This window comes from Ipomoea nil, unplaced genomic scaffold, assembly GCF_001879475.1.
Source record: "Ipomoea nil cultivar Tokyo-kokei standard unplaced genomic scaffold, Asagao_1.1 scaffold0268, whole genome shotgun sequence".
In the NCBI taxonomy this organism is placed as follows: domain Eukaryota; kingdom Viridiplantae; phylum Streptophyta; class Magnoliopsida; order Solanales; family Convolvulaceae; genus Ipomoea; species Ipomoea nil.
Window position 1 is genome coordinate 4572471 of NW_017616696.1, and position 13179 is coordinate 4585649.

The 13179-nt window shown below is 35.7% G+C and overlaps 2 protein-coding genes across 2 annotated transcripts; both read left to right on the forward strand.

Moving 5' to 3' along the window:
* The first annotated feature begins 4714 nt into the window (after window positions 1-4714).
* On the forward strand, window positions 4715-6349 carry LOC109149454 (protein ELC-like). The gene has a single exon (XM_019297233.1). The coding sequence runs from the start codon at window positions 4918-4920 to the stop codon at window positions 6154-6156; it is 1239 nt and encodes a 412-aa protein (XP_019152778.1). The 5' UTR covers window positions 4715-4917; the 3' UTR covers window positions 6157-6349.
* A 3462-nt stretch (window positions 6350-9811) lies between these two features.
* LOC109149463 (fructose-bisphosphate aldolase 6, cytosolic) lies at window positions 9812-12086 on the forward strand. The gene is made up of 3 exons (XM_019297245.1): window positions 9812-9934; window positions 10693-10920; window positions 11041-12086. Exons 1-3 carry the CDS (start codon window positions 9907-9909, stop codon window positions 11859-11861), a joined length of 1077 nt encoding a protein of 358 aa, XP_019152790.1. The 5' UTR covers window positions 9812-9906; the 3' UTR covers window positions 11862-12086.
* Window positions 12087-13179: the final 1093 nt, after the last annotated feature.

The window sequence follows — 13179 nt, forward strand, 5'->3', positions numbered from 1 at the left end:
ATCTTGTTGTGGACCTTTTATCACTCGGTGATCCAACCTAATCAGCATCAGAAAATGTCTCAACATTCATATTTCTCCCGACTAGCAATATAAGATCTCTTTCCCAAGAGTCCTATGATCTTTATATATTTCACAACCTGAACAGTTGCATCCCAGTGGATCTTTCATGACCTGACTCACCACATTTACTGAGAAAGCGTTGTTTTGCCGGGTAATAGTAAGATAGTTCAACTTTCCCACTAACCTCATATACCTTCCCGGATCATCGAGGGGCCTCATTCACTAGCAATGAGTTTAATACTCTAATGATCCATCGGCGTTTGACAAGGCTTTGACCCTTGCAACTCAGTATCTTTCAGAAGATCCAAAATGTACTTTCCTCTGCGAGAGAATTATACATTTCTTAGAGTGGGCAACTTCAATACATAGGAAGTACTTCAAGACTCTCAAATCCTTCGTATGAAACTTCTTTTTGAGAAAAGACTTGAGAGCCTCAATTTCTCTTGCATCACTACGTGTGATCACTATGTCATCAACATACACTATTAATGAAACACACCCGAGATTAGTATGTTTGGAAAACATGGTATGATCATAAGCACTTTGACATGTGCTAAAATCAACATTGACATTACTAAATTTCCCAAACCACGTTATCAGAAATTATTTCAAGTCATATAAATACTTTTTCAGTTTAAACACTTTCCCATACTCTCTCATGAGCAACAAACCCATGTGGTTGCTCCATATAAACTTCCCCAGAGAATCGTCGGGTTTGTTTTTACCCAAAAAAACCCCACTTACACCCAATAGCAAATTTACCACCTAAGAGAGAAACCAACTCCCAAGTCTGATTGTCCTCAAGAGATCGAAATCATTTCCTCTACCATAGCAATTCTCCATCCATCATGAGGCCAAGCCTAATGCAAGGAATATAATCTAATTGAGCTACAAAAGCATGAGAAGACACTGACAAATGGTTATAGGAAACAAACGAAGAGATATGATGATGAAAACAACTACGTTTACCTTTCCTTAGGGAAATCAGATGATCTAAATCATTTGACGAAGATTATGGTAAGTGAGGAGTATATACTTGTGTAATTGACGACACAACCATTTCCTTGGCTGCCTAGAATAGACTTGTGTAACTAGAGGTGTAACTCTAGGAATATACCGAGCCGTAGACATAGGAATAGTAATTGTGTATTCTAGGAAATCATCTTATAACATTGGGGTAGAGACATAGTCATAAGCATTTTTTGAAAACAATGCATCTTCAAAGAAAGTAACATCACCTGAAACAAAATACCGACCTAAGTCTGGAGAATAACACCTATAGACTTTTTGAGTGTAAGAATACCCTACGAACACACATTTAAGAGTTTTAGGATCAAGTTTTTCGTATTGGTTATTTGGTTACGAAGATCATCTACAAAACAAGTGCACCTAAAGATTTTTCAAAGAAGGGAAAACATAGATTTTGACGGATATACAATTGAATAAAGAACCCGATCATTAAAAATAAACGAAGGCATTTTATTAATCATAAAGCTAACAAGTAATATGAATAGCATCAACCTAGAACAACATAGATACCTTCATTTGAAACAAGAAAGAATGAGCAACTTCCAACAAATGGCGATTCTTGCGCTCAGTCACACCATGCATTCTATTAGGGGGTGTAAGCACAAGAAGACTGATGAATAATGCCATATTGACCTACATAAGTAGAGAAAGATCAAGAGAATTGAAATACTCTTGTGCATTATCACTTTCTCAAATTGAATAGTTTTATTAAATTGAGTTCAAATTTCAGCAACAAAATTATAAAAGATATCAAATAGCTCATCTCTAGACTTCATGAGATATAACCAAGTACGTCTAGAGAAATCGTCCACAAAGGTTATAAAGTATCTAAAACTACTTTTTGACATCATCCCACACGGACCCCATACATCAGAGTGATTAGTGAACTAACTCAAACAAAGCATCGGCTTTGTTATTAACACGAGGAAAATAAGAAACACAATGATGTTTGCAAAACTCACATAACTCACATTGTAGGACAAATAAAGACTCTAGATCAGAGCATAACTTCTTCAAAGTTGACAAAAACGAGTGATCATATCGACAATGTAACTGAAAATGAAAAATATTACCTATCGAACCAGCATGCGTGACCTCAATTGGGGACGATTGTTCTAACACATACAAACCACCAACCTCGACGAAACTTTAAGATTTTAAAAGCCATGTTTAGAAGCCTATGCACTTGTTGACATCCAATTAATGCACATATTAGCCTTATGATACACCCACTTAATTCTGCATTGCCAATCCCTCTCCATCAACTTCCTAATAGCACAAATGAATTGGTAATAGAGACCCTTGTAATTCCCTCCCCATAATGATACTTATTTTTTAGGGGCAAAATGAAAAAGTTAATAATATTTGTTGTGTTGTATTAAAATCCATGCAAAAAGTAAATATGACAAATAATTAAGGACGGAGGAAGAATAATTTTTCAATAAAATTAAGATGTATGACAAAATTTTACTAATTGAAGGTACACTTTGATATATGACATATTTTGATGGTAATGTAGTTTGAATGTAAATTTTGTTACCTTTATTTAAGGTTCAAATTTGTCACTAAACCTAATATGAAAATGCAATTAGGTCACTGAACGAAAAAAAAAAAGTGTAATTAGGCTATTGAAAACTCCAAATGTATTCAATTTCACATGATAGCAGGTTACCATCAATTTTAGCAGGTTACTTGCTTACGTGGCAGCTGAGTTGACATTTTTAATAATTTTTAATAATAATTTTTTTTTAAAAGTTAAAAAAAAAAAAACCACGGGTGACCGTGTTTTTTTTTTTTTTTTAAGTTTTTAAATTTATTATTAAAAATTATTAAAAATGCCAACTCAGTTGCCATGTAAGCAGGTAACCTGCTAAAATTGATGGTGACCTGCTATCCAGTGAAATTGCATACATTTGGAGTGATCAGTGACCTAATTGGACGTTTTTTGAGTGTTTAGTGATCTAATTGTACTTTTTTTTTTCTTCGTTCAATGGCCTAATTGCATTTTCAGGTTACGTCCAGTGGTCAATTTGAACCTTATTCTTTTACTAGTTTTTTACGCGCATTGCGCGATTGGGATAATGCCCAATGTTTTTTTTTTTTTTTTTTTGTTTTAAATAATTACTTTAAAGTATATTAAGGCAAGATTATATGGGAATTGTTCATGAGTAGATAATTGAATGTTGAATTTGCGTATTTAAATAAGTAATTCTAAGTTTACAAATGCAATATAATATAGTCAAGATTGATTATAATTGTCAATAAAATAATTGTATAGGTATGGTTGAAACCAAATAGGGGACATAAGGGAGAGCAAATAAAAATTAGGGCATAAAATATTAAATATATACTAATATTAAACAGTTAACCGCTGATTGCCAAACAAGGACATTGCAAGGTAGTTTCCTACTACAATTTGTTGTGTGATTTGAATACTTTTTTTGTCAATAAATCTCCCAAGTAGTTAATATGATTGGCTTAGTTATATTTTTTATTTTTTATTTTTTTAAAACAATTATTATTATTATTATTATTATTATTATTATTATTATTATTATTATTATTATTATTATTATTATTATTATTATTATTATTATTATTATTATTATTATTATTATTATTATTATTATTATTATTATTATTATTATTATTACCCTATGTCATTTTACATGTTAATCTGAACAGTTAATTTTTTCATATATCTTTTTACGAACCGTTGATATAATTCGCTGGTCAAATCTGCTATCGGTAACTGCTAACTGCGGATTGTCAAACAAGGACATTGCGGGTAGTTCTCACTTCAATTTGTTGTGTGATTTGAATACTCTCTTTGTCAACAAATTCCTCAAGTAGTTACTATGATTGACTTTATTAATTATATATATATTTTTAATTTTTTCATTGTATTAATAAAATACTTGATAAATAAATATATAGCATTATTTTGTATTATAACTTTGATATTTAATTAAAAAATAGTGCACAAAAAAAAAAAAGATAATAGACAATGTAGTGAATATAATCAATTGATGAATTTTAATGTAATTTTTTTTTTACATGGGAGAAAAATAAAGACAATATAACTAATAAAATTATTTCTCTTAATTAATTTATTGATAACGAATAATTTTTTTTAATAAAGACATTGTATTGACAATGTAGCCAATATAATCAATGGATGAATTAAAGAATTTTTATATTGGAGAAAAATAAAGTAACTAATGAAATTATTTCTCTTATTTAATGAATAATTGTTTTTGAATAAAGGCATGGTAGATACATAATTCTAAAGTAAAGAAATGCATATGTATTATTTTTTGTTGTAGCTACTAAATTATTATTTTTAATTTAATAAGAGTAAAATAGAGTACTAATTATGCCAATAGACTTTTCTTATTAAAATTAATGAGTAAGTTAACGGTGAACTAACAAAAAAGAAAATATCTAACAGAAAAATTAACGGATAATCATATGAATAAATTAGAAAATTAAGAAAAATTAAAATCGAATCAATTTAAACCATTCATTTAATTAAAAATATTTGACTGTTATTTTTTTAACCGATCTAAATCTCTTGGACTCTTATATTAATATATATAGTAGAATATACTAGATTTTTATTCATTAACGTAGCCAAAAACCCCAAACCCGTCAGCGATGCCGTAAATTTCCCAGATTTGTCTCCCAGCTTTCCTTACTAGAGACGCAGTTACGCGGAAATCTATCTCGCTAAGCGACCTCCGATTCTTTCCCCTCTCTCAGGGAACTTTGATCGAGCACATCATCACCAAGATCCATCGCGCTTCTCCTCTTCTCCGATCGATCACGATGGTTCCACCGCCGACCCACCCGCCCAGTATCCAATACACCCAGCAATTCCTGAGCAGCGTTCTCTCCCAGCGAGGCCCGGCGGCTCTTCCCTACTCCGAGGAGCTCAAGTGGATGATCCGCCAACACATCCTCGCCCTCATCGAAGCCTACCCTTCTCTCCAGCCCAAGACCGGCACCTTCACCCACAACGATGGCCGTACTGTCAATCTCCTCCAGGTCGACGGTACCGTCCCTATGCTGTTCCAGGGTGTGACGTATAATATCCCCATTATCATCTGGCTCATGGAGTCCTACCCTCAACACCCGCCTCTGGTCTTCGTGAATCCTACTCGCGACATGATCATCAAGCGGGCTCATCCTTTCGTCAACCCTTCCGGCGTCGTTGCCATCCCGTATCTTCAGAATTGGCTGTACCCTAGTTCTAATCTTGTTGAATTAGGTCGCAATTTATGCCATTATTTTAGCCGCGATCCCCCTCTGTATTCCCAGCGCAGACCCAATCCAAACCCTAACCCTAGCCCTAGCCCTAGCCCCACCCCCAGTCCTTCTACAAGTGCGAATTTTGCGTCAATTGGATCTCATTTGACAAGCCCTGCCCCGGCGGTCCGGCCTGCCATACCTCCCCGTGTATTTCCGCAGTCTCCATATGGAAGTGGCGGTGGTTCAGGGAGGGTAATGGATGAGCCGTCTGAAGTTTTTAAGCGGAACGCCATTAATAAGCTAGTGGAGAACTTGCATAGTGATATAGCAGGGTTGAGGAAGGCCAGGGAGGCAGAAATGGAAGGCATGTTCAATGCCCAAGCTGCATTGAGGCAGCGAGAGGAGCAGTTGAACAGAGGTCTGAAGGAAATGCAGGATGAGAAAGAGGGATTGGAGCAGCAGTTGCAGATGGTTTTGATGAACACCGATTTACTGGAGGGGTGGCTCAAGGACAATGAAGCTAAATTGAACAAGTTAGGGGTTGTGGATGTTAATGAGGCTTTTGAGCCTTTTGATGTTCTTTCTAAACAGATGCTCGATTGCTCTGCCTCGGATTTGGCTATAGAGGACGCCATTTATTCATTGGACAAGGCTGCACAGGATGGTGCAATACCATTTGATCAGTACTTGAGGAATGTGAGGCTGTTGTCTCGCGAACAGTTCTTTCATCGGGCTACAGCCTCAAAAGTTAGAGCTGCTCAGATGCAGGCCCATGTTTCTAATATGGCTTCCAAGGCTTCACAATATGCTTTATGAAAGGCAAGCCATTTTACTGATATGCACCTTAATATCAGGCCAATCTCATATATTTCAAGGTTGGTTAGCTGTGAATAAAATTTTAATGCTTGATCACTCTATAGATTTTGAAACTTTCCGCAATAGTGAAATTATTTGTATTAGTAGTAAAAAATTGAGTTTTTTTCCCATAAGCAATTGATATTCATGTCTTTTTATTGTTTTGTTGAAGTCAGTGTTTACAGATTGTTGTGGATGGATCATTACGAGTTGTTCATGAAATTGAGGATTTGTCTGAAGTTAGAAAATTGGCCTATTAGATGTCCAATTGAAGTTTAACTTGCCACACCATTCTCATTATTGTTATTTCTTGTCATTAATACCTTAGTGGATTTGCTTATGCATTTTATGTCTATTTGATGGTCACCTGTAGATCCAACACAATTTAGCTTGTTATTTGGGACTATATGTTTAGCTTATTATCTGGGATTATATGATTCAACATCACAGCTTGGCAACTTCCAATAATGATGATATATGTGATAATGGTTTTCTTCTTTTACTCATTTCTCATATACAACTGCATATGCATTTTGCTGCTGGCATCTCATCTATATTGTTAAGAATTTTAAAAGCTCTTTATCAGTCCTATGTTCCTTGTGTGGTCTTGAAGATTACCAACTGGATTTAATCATTAAACAAGATGCTACTTCCTATTTTTGGAAGTGAACTTATGATATTATGCTTATTCTTTATTGGCCTTCTGGGATTCTATATTTATTCTTCTATTGGGTTTGAATTTGGGATGCTTGACCAATGGCGGCATAATGAGAAAAAGCTGGAAGTGTTTATGTTTTAGAATTTTGGGATGCTTGACCAATGGTCATAACTCATAATGAGATAAGCTAGAAGTGTTTATGTTTTAGTTGGTGATGCTATGTAAATGTTGTGTTTTATGTTGTATTTTTGACAGAGGTGTCTTATCTGCTAAAAGAAACTTGTGTATGTTATATTTTTGACAGGGGTGTCTTATCTGGTAAAAGAAACAAATTCTGGTCATTTGCACCACCCATTGGTTTATTTGTATGGATTTGAATTCAATAAGCTTGGGATGATGGGTGGTTTATTTGTTAATGGATATTGAAATCAATAAGTTTATGATGATGGGTTTTCAGTTAGGATGCATTCAAAATGTATTTGCAGTCACATATAGATGAATTTTGTTGTATAAAATGGCCAAAAGAAGGAGTAGAATGGGATATAGTATTGCCATTTTCCAATGAACTCATTTGTTATTAATCCTTTTGCCATAAGATCCTCATTCTGGTTTTTATAAATTGAAAGCTGATGCCTCTATTAACAACACCCACGGTGAAGGTGGAGGAGTTGGGGAGTTTCTTTGATGGTTTTTTCCACTCCTTCAACCTCTAGCTCTGTTTTCGTGTAGAAGCTAGTGCCCTTGATTTTGCCTTTGGGGGCACATAACAAGTCAGTTTCCTAGAATCAACTCCACAGTTTCGGGGTTTCACTGTTCTGAGTAATGTTAGGCCATCAGCTTTGCAATTGAGAGAATTGCAATCCTTGATATATAGTGCCCTTGATATAAGGTGCTTTGATATCCGGAGGAAATCGACTCAAATTGCGGAAGAGCCCCGGAACCGGACCCAGGCAGGGCCGAGCCCAGCCAGCTCCGCGCCCAGGCCGAGCACGGTGCTCGGCCGGGTGCCGGGCATTGCAGCGCGTGTTGCGGTCCAAAATAGTTGTAACCTCCCGCCACTGGGTGCTGGGTCTTCATTTGACGCGGTCCATGCAACATTGCAGCGCGTGTTGCGGTCCAAAATAGTTGTAACCTCCCGCCCTCTTTTGCGGGGTGGTTTTTAGTATATAAACAGATCATTTTGTCTTGTTAGGACATATTCATCTTCAACATTGTCTTGTTATTATACAATTCATTCCTTCTTCCAAAAGGTTGAACTCCAACCCTAAGGGTACACAATTCATTCCTTGTAATTACACATGGGGGTGTAAATGAATCGAATCGAGTTAAATATCTCAGTATTCGATGCGATTCGACTCGAATATTCGAATTTGAAATGTTTAACTTAATTTTTACAAAATTCTCCAATAAATTAAAATAAAATGTAATAAAAATTAATATTTAAATTGCATAAAATATTATATATATATATATATATATATATATATATATATATATATATATATATATATATATATATATATAAATTAAAAATAGTATGTATTTAAACTATCGCTTTTAGAATAAGTATTTAGATTAGCGTTATTACAAATTTGCAAATATTTATTTTAGTGATAATTAAAAAAACTAGTATTTTCACTCATGCGTTGCACAAAATGAATTTGTTATAATATTTTAAAATATTTGGAATGATATACAATTATAAATTAAAACAACGAATATTATATAGTGCAATTGATAAAATGAATTGGATCGATTATGTTTTCTGATGTTATTCTTACTTGAATTTGAGCAAAATAATTATCGAATTACCGATGCATCAATAAATTATATATATATATATATATATATATATATATATATATATATATATATATATATATATATATAGATAGATAATAAAATTAAAAAAGAAATTATATACAATTCTAATATTTAAAAGTATATATTTATTTGATTATAAGAAAAAATGTCGTAAATGCTTGGACGTTTGTGGTATACTGGTATATAGTTTGACATTCCGTATTCTATACGATTATACAAATTAATAAGAGTTTGTTAACGGCTCTAATCACGACTCGTCACGAGTCACGAGTCGAACGTGGATTCCTACGCAAGGCTGTGTGCGAATCACGCACGGCGTTAGGTTTCGATAATTGCTTGCCATGTGACGTTTAGAGATAGAGATTTTTAATTAATAAATTAAAATTATTAGTAATAATTGTCTAATGCGCCTCAAAAGCAAACACGCCTTCGTTTTAAGGACGCACTTAGTTTTAGTTTACCATTCCACCCTTTCTCGAACCATAAAGTTGATGACATTTCACATTTTCCTTGCCATTCAGCAGCAGCCCCAATTGTCTACTTTCCCTTGTTTTGACTTCTCCTACCCACTCTCTCTTTACATTTTTGCCCTTTCCCTTCCTCTAAGTTACTACTATTTCGGATTATTCTATTAGGAGCGTTTGGTTCACGGAATGTTAAATTACTTTAGAAAATGTTAGATTGCTGATAAAGTTAGATTATTGGAAATATTAAATTTCTGTGTTTGGTCTAAAATTAAAATATGTAAATAAGACAACGGTAATAAGATAAATTGATTAAAAAAATACAAAATCCAAAATTAGTAATAAAACAAGAGAATGTGAAATTACCTAAGAAATTGGAGGGTATCTCATATTCTCTTCCAATAGCTAAAAGCTTAATGCAGAGGTAATCTGACATTTCTTAAAAAAGTTACATAATCTGAACCAAACATGGAAATCTTATATTACCAAACAAATATAATTTTGATTATCTTATATAACCTGAACCAAACGTCCCCTTAGTATTACGGAGTATTTGTGGAGAGGGTAGAAGAGTCAAAAGCAATAGGAATCCGCTCCCCTTATTGACCGGCTACCTGTAATGGGCCGAAAATTGCCGATAAAAACGATGTGTGCTTGGATTCTTTAAGTATAAAACCTACTGACTCCCAGAGTCCTTACGCTACTCACCAACCTCTCTTTCAACTCGCCTTCGATCTCTCTAGTATTCTACACAAAACAGCAGCCATGTCGTGCTACAGAGGAAAATACGCCGGTAAATTCCTACTTTAGATTCCATATATCCTTGTTTTTTTGTTTATTTTCCTTCATGTTTTCATCTCGCGATGTTATATGTTTAAACGATATGAAATCTTAATTCTTCGTTATCTGGATCTGTTTGTTTCCATTTGAATCCGTGCAGATCTCTTTCTTTTTGAAAGGTTTCATTTCTGTTGTTGAGTATGATGTTGCTTATATGCTCGCTGATCTGAACTTATGTGATTATCGTATTAACCACTATGAAATGAAATTATGAGAAGCTTGTTCTATAGTGCTGTTTTAGATCTAAGGTGTCAGTAGTTTTGTTGACGTGAGGTCTTTTAAGTTTTGGTGTAATAGTTTATAGAGTATATATAGATCTGATGTTCTTGTACTTATTATTTGTTTGTTGTCAATTATTTCCACTATAACGAGATGAGAAATATTGTTTTTGTTTCTGATTTTGTAAATACTATTATTGTAATATATTTGATCTAAGTTGCGGTCCCCCCAAGTTGCAAATATTTGATCTCTAAATATGAAAATTAATCCAGCTTAAGGTGGATTAAGATCTAAATAATTTCATTGGAGTTTACTTTGTGCTTTGATTTGGATTATTGTTTTTAGAGTTGACTAAGCTAATGAAACTTGTGAGCGTTGTGTAGTCTTTGTTTGTTGTTTGCTGCCTTTTATCTTCGATGTAGTTTTGTCTTTGTAATTTGTTTATGCTGTTTGGTTGTTGAATCATTTGTGTGCATCTTTGAATATCTGCAGATGAGCTCATTGCCAATGCCGCTTATATTGGTACCCCTGGAAAGGGTATTCTTGCTGCTGATGAATCAACTGGCACAATTGGCAAGCGTTTTGCTAGCATCAATGTTGAGAATGTTGAGTCAAACAGGAGGGCTCTCCGTGAGCTGCTTTTCACTACCCCTGGTGCACTCCAGTACCTCAGTGGAGTTATCTTGTTCGAGGAAACTCTTTACCAGAAGACTGCTTCTGGTGTGTGTTCTCGTATTTATTGACATGACATTGCTTATTGATTGCAATAGAAGGTTTCTGTGGTTTTCCTTGTCTATTTATGTAAAAATGATGTATTCATTCTCTCATTTTAATTTGCAGGCAAGCCGTTTGTTGAAGTCATGAAGGAGGGTGGAGTGCTTCCCGGAATCAAGGTTGACAAGGGTGTTGTTGAGCTTCCTGGAACCAACGGTGAGACAACCACCCAGGGTCTTGATGGCCTGGCTGAGCGCTGCAAGAAGTACTACGAGGCTGGTGCTAGGTTTGCTAAATGGCGTGCTGTGCTCAAGATCGGAGCGACTGAGCCATCTCAGCTTGCCATCAATGAGAATGCCAATGGTCTTGCTCGTTATGCTATCATCTGCCAGCAGAATGGTCTTGTGCCCATTGTTGAGCCCGAGATTCTTGTTGATGGACCTCATGACATTGACAAATGTGCTGATGTAACCGAGCGTGTTCTTGCTGCTTGCTACAAGGCCCTCAACGACCACCATGTCCTTCTTGAGGGTACCTTGTTGAAGCCCAACATGGTCACTCCCGGTTCTGAGTGTGCCAAGGTTGCACCAGAGGTGATTGCTGAGTACACCGTCCGTGCCCTGCAGCGCACCATGCCTGCAGCTGTACCTGCTGTGGTGTTCTTGTCTGGTGGGCAGAGTGAGGAGGAGGCTACCGTCAACCTTAATGCAATGAACAAGCTGAAGACAAAGAAGCCATGGAACCTCTCTTTCTCCTTTGGACGTGCTCTTCAGGCTAGCACCCTCAAGATTTGGGGTGGAAAAGAGGAAAATGTCAAAAATGCTCAGGCTAACTTCCTGGAAAGGTGCAAAGCCAACTCTGAGGCAACTCTTGGTACATATGCAGGTTCTTCTAACCTCAGTGCTGCTGCATCCGAGAGCCTTCATGTGAAGGACTACAAATACTAAGCAAGGTTTTGTATTTTTGTTTCATTTTCTGGTTTTGAGTAAGAGGAACTGCAGTATGTTTTGTCGAGACAATGTTTATTATTGCAGGGAGCTGTTTAGTTTTTATGTCTATCTTCCAAAGCACTGTTCACACCGGTTGGTCGAATAATGTTTGCTAGTCAAATTGACGTTTATGGATTAAGTGACTGGTTTTATCGAGTTTTCTTAATACCTTTGCTTCTTAAATTTGTGTTTTTACTGCTGATTTCCTTGTTATGTTCTATCCAGTTTCCATTGTCAGTCTCAAGTGTCTGCATATTCGTTTCTGTAAGATCATCGTATTGCTAATGTATAGCATTATTTGATTTGATCCCTGGACTGGAAAAGATTTTTTTTTTTTTTATTCACTGTAGGTACTCGTTCGGCCCGTCTGGTACACCACCGGTTTCGAACTCGATCACGTGGGTAGGTATAATCACTTTTGATGGGTTGGTGTCCGTTTGGTCAAAAATCACTTTTTGTTGGTAGGTTGAGACGTGTGAATTGTATGAAATTTCTAGGGTATTTATTTTTGACTTTTGAATTAATTTCATTTTTTGGTAGGATTTAGAGGTGTCATTTTATTTTTAGTTATTTTTGTTTTCAGAGCATTCTCGTCTAGTGGTCTTTTCGGGTATATCCAGGGTTTCTATCTACTTCTTTTGGGTGGCACAGTTGGTCTAGACTACTTCTTTTGAGTGGCACAGTTGGTCTAGACTAATCCAACGCACATCTTTTTGGTGGGACAACCGTAAGACATAATGACCAATCTACTCGTTGGATTATAGGCACATCTTTTGGGTGGGACAACTGGCCTGGACTAATCCCTTCGCAGGGGTATACCTAGGGTTTCCATCCGACGCATCTCTTTTGGGTGGGACAGTTGGCCTGGACTAATCCCTTCGCTAGATTGTAGGCACATCTTTTGGGTGGGACAGTCGTCGGACATAATGACCAATCTATTCGCTTGATTGTAGGCACCTCTTTTGGGGGGATAACTGGCCTGGAGTAATCCCTTCGCTGGATTGTAGGCACCTCTTTTTGGTGGGGCAGCTGAACTGGAGATTTAAGACTGTTCCATTCCCAAAGTTAAAGATGGATGAATCCATTCCACTCAACCACACCATTCAGGTTCTCGTCTAGTCGTCTTAATATAATTGTACTATTTTTTAAATCTTTGTTAATAAATTTGTTTTTTTTTTGGAAGATTAATAAATTTGTTTAAATAACGTTAAACATGATGGTAATTTTTTTTTCTTAAAAATATCTTTATTGGTCTTAGTATTATTGTGGTATGACG

Excerpts from the sequence above, each read along its gene's own strand:
- LOC109149454 (XM_019297233.1), top strand. The coding sequence starts at position 4,918 with ATGGTTCCACCGCCGACCCACCCGCCCAGTATCCAATACACCCAGCAA.
- LOC109149463 (XM_019297245.1), top strand. The coding sequence starts at position 9,907 with ATGTCGTGCTACAGAGGAAAATACGCCG. Across the intron at positions 9,935-10,692 it reads CTACAGAGGAAAATACGCCG|ATGAGCTCATTGCCAATGCC; the intron begins GTAAATTCCTAC and ends GAATATCTGCAG. Across the intron at positions 10,921-11,040 it reads TTACCAGAAGACTGCTTCTG|GCAAGCCGTTTGTTGAAGTC; the intron begins GTGTGTGTTCTC and ends TTTAATTTGCAG.